General features: G+C 39.1%; 1 protein-coding gene across 2 annotated transcripts in view; it reads right to left on the bottom strand.

Annotated features, from left to right (window-relative positions):
* The window catches only part of Zdhhc21 (zinc finger DHHC-type containing 21), a 62,892-nt gene that overhangs the window by 4,255 nt on the left and 48,831 nt on the right, over positions 1-9,806 (bottom strand). For both annotated transcript variants that reach the window (XM_008848836.3, XM_008848835.3), the window contains one exon: positions 7,185-7,301. In XM_008848836.3, the coding sequence (XP_008847058.1) occupies positions 7,185-7,301 (117 nt within the window). The remainder of the gene's footprint in view (positions 1-7,184; positions 7,302-9,806) is intronic.

Raw genomic sequence — 9,806 nt, forward strand, 5'->3', positions numbered from 1 at the left:
TCTGTTTAGAATTAACTTTGGGGGGGGTTGTGTTGCAGAACTCTCTCAAAACAGTGTTTAGTTTCTTCTACATAAAATCATAGTCTATAAATACAAGGCCATTAATTATGGATTTAGAGGATGGCTGGGTTTCAGGTTCCACATCTAAGAGAAGTGGATAAAGCCATTTTAATTGTTTCCTAGGGCAGGTTGCTCTCAAGGAACCTATGCAAAGGCCCAGGGGAAAAGCTAGGACAAAATCAAAGCTCTGAGGAAAGGTGTGTGAGTAGGCTAGGGTCACAGCCACAGACAAACAAACCTGAAACTATGTCAGAACAGGCAAGTTAACTGCAGGGTATCTACCATCACCATATATAATTTAGGGGAATCTATAATATTGGGAGGAAACCTGACTATGCAGAAATCTACAACTTAACTGCAATCTTGAGGAATTTATCTGTGGCACTGAAGGAATCAACTTTTAAAGACTTCAGATGTAGTGTCTATATATAAAAACTTTTTCAAGTGTTTTGACGCTTTCCTAGACTCCATTCAGGAAATAACTATAATAATGCTTTTAAACCATCAAGAACAGACAGGTGCTCTTTCAAAGGATGAGATGTCTAGGAACGTGATTTGGGAGGCTAGTCGAAATACTCTACGTTTTTCCCTCTAGAATTGGCAAATGATCATCTAACTGTTAACCGGAATATTGTTAGAAAAAAAAAAAAGGTACAAAATTTGTACTTGAGCATAAGAACGTATCACCAAGTTTTCTGCACTGAAACTAGAGCCGCTGAGTCACAGAACAACATTCACAAGCAGAGGGGCAGAGGTTACCACTGCCAGCAGCAGAAGTCAAGGCCATGCTGCACCAAGAGCAGGATTGGGCTTCTTTTACTGTTTCGGTTTACAAAATGGACACATTGAAAATACTCAACCCTTTCAGTGCTCGGTAGGAAAGGACCAACAAACAACGGCTACTACAGGATATAAATGCAATTTATGACCTCGGCTATCCAGAAACAACTCATTCTTTCAGAAATGATGAAGACACGCATTTACTGTATGTTGCTACAACTTGTCTTTTGTTCTGAGAAATATTTATGCTTGGTATGGTCTAACGATCAAAATAACTAAAACTTCTACCAGCACGCATAAGCAAGCAATACACGTGAATGCTTCACTACCTGTAAAACTGCAAGGTTTTTGTTTTTTTTAAAAAAATAAAACAAAATCAGCAAGATTTAAAGAGAAACATAGGTCTTACTTTACCTATTTTTTTAACCTATCTATAAATACTTTATCTTCTCTTAATGGCTGATCTTGGCCTAAGAAGCGATCTTTCTGATTCAGTCTAAAAAAATGTGTTTGACTATAAAAGAAAATTGTAATTCAACTGATATAATTATGTCTATGAGATGAGAAAATTTACTAACAGAAATGGAAAAGGTATTTATTGGAAAATGGGAGTATGTTGGAGGAGAGACATCACAGGTTTCCTGGTTAACGAGCCTGAGAACCCAGTCTTGAGCATAGAAAGCCTGGTAACACGTCCTGCTTTGAGTCCACTCTCACCAAGTACAACCAGTTGGCCACATATGCTGTCCTACGGAACGAACGTGCTGAAGAGAGACCTTACACACACCTAACCACTGTACATAAAGGACAGAAATTCATCTGGCTCCAATAAGTATCTTTAATAGATAAGACCTGATGAAATAAGAGCAGCCACCAGCTAGGGAACCCCTGAGGACAGTTCAGCATAGCCTAAGAGATCACCTCACTCTGTTCTCACGGTAAGTGTTGTTGATACCTGTGACCATGCTGCACATAGTGACTCTTTGTGGACCTGGGAGTTTAAAACGCTTTCAAGAATTTGTCACAATTAGAGATGATATACCCAGTCCATCTTAGATGTCTCCTAATTGTGAGAGCTTCGACTGACTTCTTACCAGTATACAGACAGCAGCTCATTTAACTTTACTTTTTAGAACTTCAATTTTTTTTTAAATTTTTATTTACCTGTATGAGTGTACTTAAGTGGACCACATGCAGCAATGCCCGTGGAGGCCAGAAGAGGGCGTCAGATGCCCTGGAACTGGAGTTGTAGATGGTTGTGAGCCACCATGTGGGTGCTGAAAACCAAACCTGGGTCCTCTGCAAGAGCAACCAGTGTTCTTAGCTGCTGGGCCATCTTTCCTGCCCCTTAACTTTATTATTTTTTAAAAATATTTTATTTTATTCTTAATTATGTGTATATGTGTGTGGGGGGGGGTTGTTCACATAACTACGGTGCCCATGCAAAGCAGACAATGGTGCTGGATCCCCTGGAACTGGAGTGACAGGCGGTTATGAGCTGCCCCAGGTGGGTCCTCTGCAAGAGCCATCTGCACTCTTAACTCCTGAGCCATCTCTCCAGACCCTCCTTTAACTTTAAAGTTGTCCACGGCACCTCACAGGACAGGCTGTGTAAATGCACTTTATTTTAGTCTGTATCTGCACCACTGAACTAACTGGCCACAGCCAGAAATAGCATAATTCTTCATTTTTAAGTTTTTTCAATGTGAAGGCAGAAAAACATTGTGTTCATCTATTCTCTCTGTCTTTTGAAACCAGAAATCACTATTTTCCTCATTTGAAATGAACGGTTCTTTAAGCATCCACTTCTTAACAGAAGACCAGCTGTGTCTTTTATTTGGGATGTGAAGTCTGTATAAACACTTCATCAGTCAGAGAACTACAGTGGGAGGCAGAAGGTGCTACACTTATACCACTGAAAATACCTTTCCAAAATAACTTCTACACTTCTCTTCAAACCACCTTCCGGCTATATAACCTTAAGAAAAATTTAAAACTCTGTACCTCAATTCTAAGTAATAATGCTTAACTCAAAAGTGTTTGTGAGGACTGAGTTAATATGTATTAAAACTCCTAATAGCGCTTCCAAAAATACAAGTCCCAGTTTTTAAAAAACATATCTGAAATTTTATTTATTTATTACGTATATGAGCGTTCTGGCCACATGTGTGCAAGTGTACCCAGCACTGCCTGTGGAGGCCAGAAGACAGTGTCAGATTCACCACAAACTGAAGTTACCAATGGCTGTTTGCCGCCATGTGGGTGCTGGGAATTGAACTCAGGTCCTCTGGAAGAGCAGCCAATGATCTTAACCACTGAGCCATCTTTCAGTCTGAAGCCCAGTTTTTATCAATTGTTTCGATTAAGTACTTTGCTGTTTACAGAGATAACAGCAATTCAACATTATGTTTAAACAAAATCAAGTTTGTAATAAAAGGTAAAATGACAGAGATTACAGGAGACTATATACAAATATAAAATCCCTTGCCCACAAAGGGCTTATAATCCAAGTAAGTCCAAAGTACATAAACCATGGTTCATTTAGTCATTCGCTCATAAAGCAAAATTTAACTGCATACTACTACGACATGGTGTTTAGGATAAAGAAACTCAATAGGCTAGTAAAAGCGGTCATGCATACCAGAGACCACACAGGATATACGTGGGCCAGAGGGGTGACCATGTAGAATAGTCGGACTATCAACAAGCCTTGCAGTCACTAGGATATCAAAACAACTGAAAATTTATGCTCAAAATCAATACTCAAATTCAACTACCTTTTATATTTTAACATCAAAATTACATTTTTGAAAAGGTTTCTGGCTCTCAACAGACACTGAATATGCCCCGTGAACTGAGATTTGGGGATAACCAATAGAGTGGGAGTGAGACACACAGCTCCTTGCGTCAGATAAACTATAAAACCTTCTCTAATCTCATGATGATTTAAATTCAGGTTAAATATTCATGTGAATTCAGATCAGGAGACGATAGAATAAATGTCTGGGGAAAACTCCCAGGAAAGTAAAATTCCTACTGTTTAATTTCCTTACCATCACCAACCAAAAGCATATCATCACTGGACCATGAGTAATCCTAGAGTTAAATTTAATGTAATCTCCTACCAAACATTACCAGAGCAGGCTATATTATTTTCAGCTACTTTTAATTTTATTTGAAAATGTTCCAAGCAGTCTATCACAATGAGCAAAGAGAAGCAATGCAATGTAATGCAATGTAAATATGCTTTTGCATGGGAACATATTTACAAAAGAGTCATTCAATTACACACAGAATAATTTATATGATACAATAATTCTGATGATTCTTTTAAAAAATGAAGTTTAAGAATAAAATAAAAAATTACTGCAGAATGTAACTTAAAGGAAAGGAGGATCTAGCTTCTATAAGATTCTTTAATATATCCCCAAATTCGAAGAAATAGTATATCCAATATTACTATATTATATCCAATATTAACATACAGCATTAAAAGGATACAGTATTAAAAGCATCTAAAAAAATAGTAACATTAAATTTTAATTTTTTAGTGTTAAAGAAGGTACTGAGAAGATATTTCATATATTACAGTTAGAAATACAGTTATTTAATGTTTAGTTAAATATATGCAATTTTGAAGGGAAAGCAAAAGTGCCATAGAGATCTCCCTTTATAGAAATAAGTGAGCTGGGTTCAGTCTAATCAGCCATGATTTGCATATGTGCAATGTGGACTTGGAATTAAGCACATTAAGTATAATTTGTATAGTTAAATGCTGGTAATTCACTGCATTGATGCACTGGGATACTTGGTAAAACCTAATTATAAGGGTTAATAATCTCAAGACTACATTTCTGGGTACATATTAAAAGGCAAGTAAATCCACTAATTGATTAATGAAATGCTATTTAATAGCTAATCTCTTTTAATCTGATTTAACATTTTGAACATAAGATACTTCTCCCTGCATAGGATTAATCCAAGTTAAAATTAAGACACTCATGCACCTTCGATTCTATATTTAGGCAACTATTAGCTGCAAGTCAAACAGGACAGTAGGTATAGGGAGAATTATTTTCTAGCACAATTTTAAAAGAGGAAAATAAGCTATTTTTCCTAATTCAACTAGACTCCAACAGCAGCACCTGTGAGACCAAAAGCAAGAATCACTTATTTCTGCTCTATGAGATTTAAGGTTTTACAAAACTATAGCTAACACATCTTCCTCACCCTACCCCTAACCTCACCACAAGTGAGTAAAGTACTTGGCTCCAGAGACATCATCAAAAGCTCACACTAGTGTATGGACTCCAGTGCCCAGGAAACTCAAATGTTTGTGTACAAAATCGAGATGGCAGTCAGGAGTGTCATGAGAGACAGTAGCTGACTGTCAGAACCTCACCAGAGTGCCCTGGGCCGACTGCTCTAGCACTTCTTGATTAACTCTCTCCAGTCACCAAAAACAGGACCAACACAACCATCCTGAACTATTAGTACTGGTACTCATCAGAATGGACTTCATCAACAATTCTGACATCAAATGCAATAACAACAATGTCACTGTCTATTTCCTTAAAAGAGCTAACCTATCTCAGTACAGGGTTACTGAAACAAGTACTCCTGTAAATAAAGTGCATCAAAGCAGACTGATTTTGTAAACAATACTTCCAATATTAACTTAGCTAAGGTGAATAAACACATTAAATATAAAAGCAAAATAAGTCCTTAAAATTTGGTTTCAGATTAGCCTACTTAATAGAAATACCTGATTATGTTAAGATCTTTGGATTCCAGAAATGAGATTAGAACTACAGTAAGGTAATTTCTAATTATTTTATCTGGGTCACAGATAACCTACTCCTGCTAGCTCTAAAATGACATCCAAGATAATCATCACTATGATTAGACTATTCCTTCTACTAACAGTAAGATGGGCTTCCCCCTTTTATACACAAGACAGATGATCTTTTGTCAAGGCTAAATACTGGAGAATGATTACTGAGCACTGGAGCACTGTTCTTCAAAGGCACATGCCAGCATGTGTTCTGCTCCTCTGCGGCTTACTAAGCCACATTCGAGCTATGACAGTACACACTTTCCATAATGAAATGACGTCCCTTTTACCCAAATATCTTTGGGGTTCTAAAGGTACAGGGTAGGGGAAGGAAAGAGACCAGTGGAATGACTGAGCTGCTCTCCCATTTCTCTTATGCTACTTTACAGATTCATCAGTTGTCTCTTACAATAGGGATTTTTGGATTCACTTAGGACAAAACATATCCATATCACGAGCGTTCTTAGTTTACTAAAAAATGGAACAGAACATGTGTTTATGAAGAAGGTAAACATAACCTATTATCTTTAACATTTTAAATGCTATTTTAGATAGAAACTAATAATTCATATTTAAAAGCTAAACACTGAAAGCATGGCAACTTTAAGTAATTAAGCCTTCTGAGGGATTTTCAATCAATGTGGAGAGAAGCACCTTCTGGAAACCATTATTCATTTAATCAAAAATGAGTAGTGTTTGTGGCTTACTATGGCAATCCAGGTAAATGAAATTAAAGTTTATTATAATTTCTTTCATCTCCTCCTCTTTCTAGGTGTGGTTATTTGTGTGGGTGTGTATACGTATGTGCACATGTATGCAGAGGCCAGAGATCAATATCAAGTGTCTTCCTCATCCTCTACCTTACTTTCTGAAACTGGTTTTCGCTGAACCTGGAGCTCGCTGACTTAGCTAGATTAGCTTGTCAATGAGCTCCAGGGATCTACTGTGTCCACCTGCCCAGCACGATCACAGCAATAACACCTGGAATCCCAGCTCAGGTTCTCACACTTGCGCTTCCAAATGAGCCTTCTCAGGAGCCCAATATGCCTTCTACTGTGTTTGTATTCAAGAGCAAGTACAGTGACCAACGATCAAACTAAAAGAATATATTCCCTCCCTTCCTCCCTTTCCCCTTCCCTCCTTCCTTTCGCCCATTTGTAATGCAGTAAAACAAAATGGATAGTATATGAAAGGAAATAAAGTTCGAAAAACTGACCATACAGTAAATGCTAATCAGCAGAAAAGAGAGTATATGTAACTATTAAAACCTACAAACACAAGGTCTACATAAGATAAAAACACCCAGCTAATTTTTAAGAGAGATGCAAAATACATACTTTATACCTACTTATGACTCTTAAACTCTTGGAAACACATGGAAATGGAAGTTCATTAAAGATTGTGGGAGATTTTCTCCTGTAATTTCTAAACTTCCTATAACTTTTTAGAATTAAATCCACAATTAGGTACTATGTTCATACACGTCAGTTTACAATAAAAATATACTTACTGTAATGATGCCAATTAGCTGTGTATAAAAGAGTCCAGTTATTCCAACTAGCATAGTAATACCCATGAAGGAAGCTAGTCTCATGATAGCCAACTCATGCCGAACAACAAACAGGTCCTACAAAGAGAAATAAAGTCTTAACAAGGATTTAAAGAATTGCTTTTTGTCGAAATAACAGTCCAAATGTAAGCCATAGTATTTTAAAAGAACTATCTCCTTAGTAATTTAAAAGAACTATCTCCTCCTCCTGTTCTACTTTATCAACATATAAATACTAGACATTTTCAAAAATAACATTAAAATTTACAATAAGTTGAAAATTGCAGGATTTCACTGATCTATTGTGTCATGAAAAAAAAAATCTCCATCCTAGGGTCACAAGTTACCTTTATTTGTTTTGAACCTGTTTGCTTAAGAAAAGAAAAACCAAAAATGACTGCAATGTTTGGTATATAAAGGAAAGCTGATAAAAAATTTTGGATTATACAGGGATGATTCATATTATTAAAATCCAAGTGACCCAAATACCTAAAAATGGGGAAAACACCCCTAACAGGATGAGGACCGTGAAGTCCACATCTGCTTCATTCACTATTCCACTCACTCAACCATATCAGCCCCGGCTACATTCAATAGACAGATGATGAAGATGTGGTCTGTGTGCTCAGGAGCTACACAGGTTCATTTACAGAGAAACTCCTGTCAGTTTCTCCAAATGTTCCTGCTGTAATGGAGACGCAGGCAGAGTGCTGGGGATGAAAGGAGTAGCTGGGGAGAGACAGAAAGGTGCAAGGGAGGCTGGTTTTCTGGTTTAGGGAATGAAACTGAGGGTTCTAAAAGTAGCTGTGCTCTACGGACAGGAAAAACAAACAGCACTTCGTTCACCACGCCTTCACAAGGTACCAACCAACCAACTTTGGAGTAAAACAGCCATGGAGCTCACACACAGCAAGTGGACCAGAAAAAAACGCACAAAAATGCACAAAAGACAATTACCTCTATGCATTCTTTTCCTGATTTAGGTAAAGAATTAAAGGTATTCTGGTGGCAATACCAAAGGTAGGGCCAGGAATAGTAATGACTGTAATCCCAGCGCATGAGAGGTAGAAGCAGATCAGCAGTTCAAGGCCAAGCTGGACTGCAAGGAGCCCCATTTCAGAAAAATAAATATAAAATAAAATGTTAGAGGCAATGAAGCCTCTGAAGAAAACCTGCTTGCCTGGAACAACTGATGCCTTTCTGTGTGTCACTGATGGGCCACTAGACGCAAGCAACAAAATCTGGTCTATACCCCCAAATATTTCTCCATCAGCTTGCAAAAATGTAAAACTCATCAAGGTACTTAAATTGTTACATAGCAGTCAAATATTCTCAGTAAAAAACAGGACCTAATTCTAAACCCTTACAAAACATTAAAATGCAAAGATGAACTGTGAGTGCTGTAAAAAATTAAGTACAGACTACTATTCTCAGGCCTCTGGGGGTAAGTCTATAGGGCAGCACTCCGCGCCGGGACTCCCAAAGCCACATTCACCCTTACATCCCCCCGCCGTTCCATAATCCTAGTTTGGGCCCTGCGCCATTCCTAGTCTTGGGGCCCCAGACACCTGGTGAACCAATACTGCTTCCTGATCCTTCTCACACAGACCAACTTAGTCCCGATCTTGGGCCCCAGGAGCACTGCATCTGGTCCTGGCCCTGCCCTCGCCTCTCTCTGCTTCCCTGGGCCTGAACCACCGGATAACTCTCCTAGCCTGCACTACTATCCTCAGGCCTCTTGGGCTAAGTCTATAGCTCAGCTCTCTGCGCCGGGACTCCCTAAGCCACATTCACCCTTCCATCCCCCCTGCCGTTCTATACTCCTAGTATGGGCCCTGCACCATTCCTAGTCTTGGGGCCCCAGACACCTGGGGAACCAATACTGCTTCCTGACCCTTCTCACCCAGACCAACTCAGTGCCTTTCTTGGGCCCCAGGAGCACCGCTTCTGGTCCTGGCCCCGCCCTCACCTCCCTTTACTTCCCTGGTCCTGAAACACCCGCCAGCCTCTTTCTGGGGCTGACAGCCTCTTACTGGGGGCTCCGAGGCTTACCTTTACTCTCCCTGATCCTTTGCATCCAGTACAACCCAGCTACTCAATCCACTCCCTGGGAAATCTTGGGGCTTCTTCCCTCCCCATCTGCCTTTGCATCCCTGCGAGGCACATCACGGCCAGGGTCTCAGGTCAGTCCAACACCCAAGTTCCTGAGGCCAAAAGCATTCGTAGAAGATTCCAGACCTAAGGAGAAAACCTGAAAACTTCTGATCCACATTAGAGTTGGGCCACCGCGGAACTCCTGAAGACAAAAACAATCCGGCCTCAACAATATAAAATCAAAAGAAAGAACCAGAAGCTTAGACGAACCAGCTCTTCATACCCAAAAAATAAACCACGAAGAAACATAAAGCTCAAAAATAAAAGGAGCAGAACTAAACTTGAAGGCCCGAGTATCACACAAGAGTCAGAAACTACAAAAGAAATTCACATGTCAAAATCACAGAGAAAAAATAATAACATGAAAAACCAAAATAAAATATCCCCACCAAATACCAGTAATCCTCTAGAGGAGCACAATGAGAATCC

Source organism: Nannospalax galili, unplaced genomic scaffold (genome assembly GCF_000622305.1).
Source record: "Nannospalax galili isolate Female #2095 unplaced genomic scaffold, S.galili_v1.0 scaffold663, whole genome shotgun sequence".
Classification (NCBI taxonomy): Eukaryota; Metazoa; Chordata; class Mammalia; order Rodentia; family Spalacidae; genus Nannospalax; species Nannospalax galili.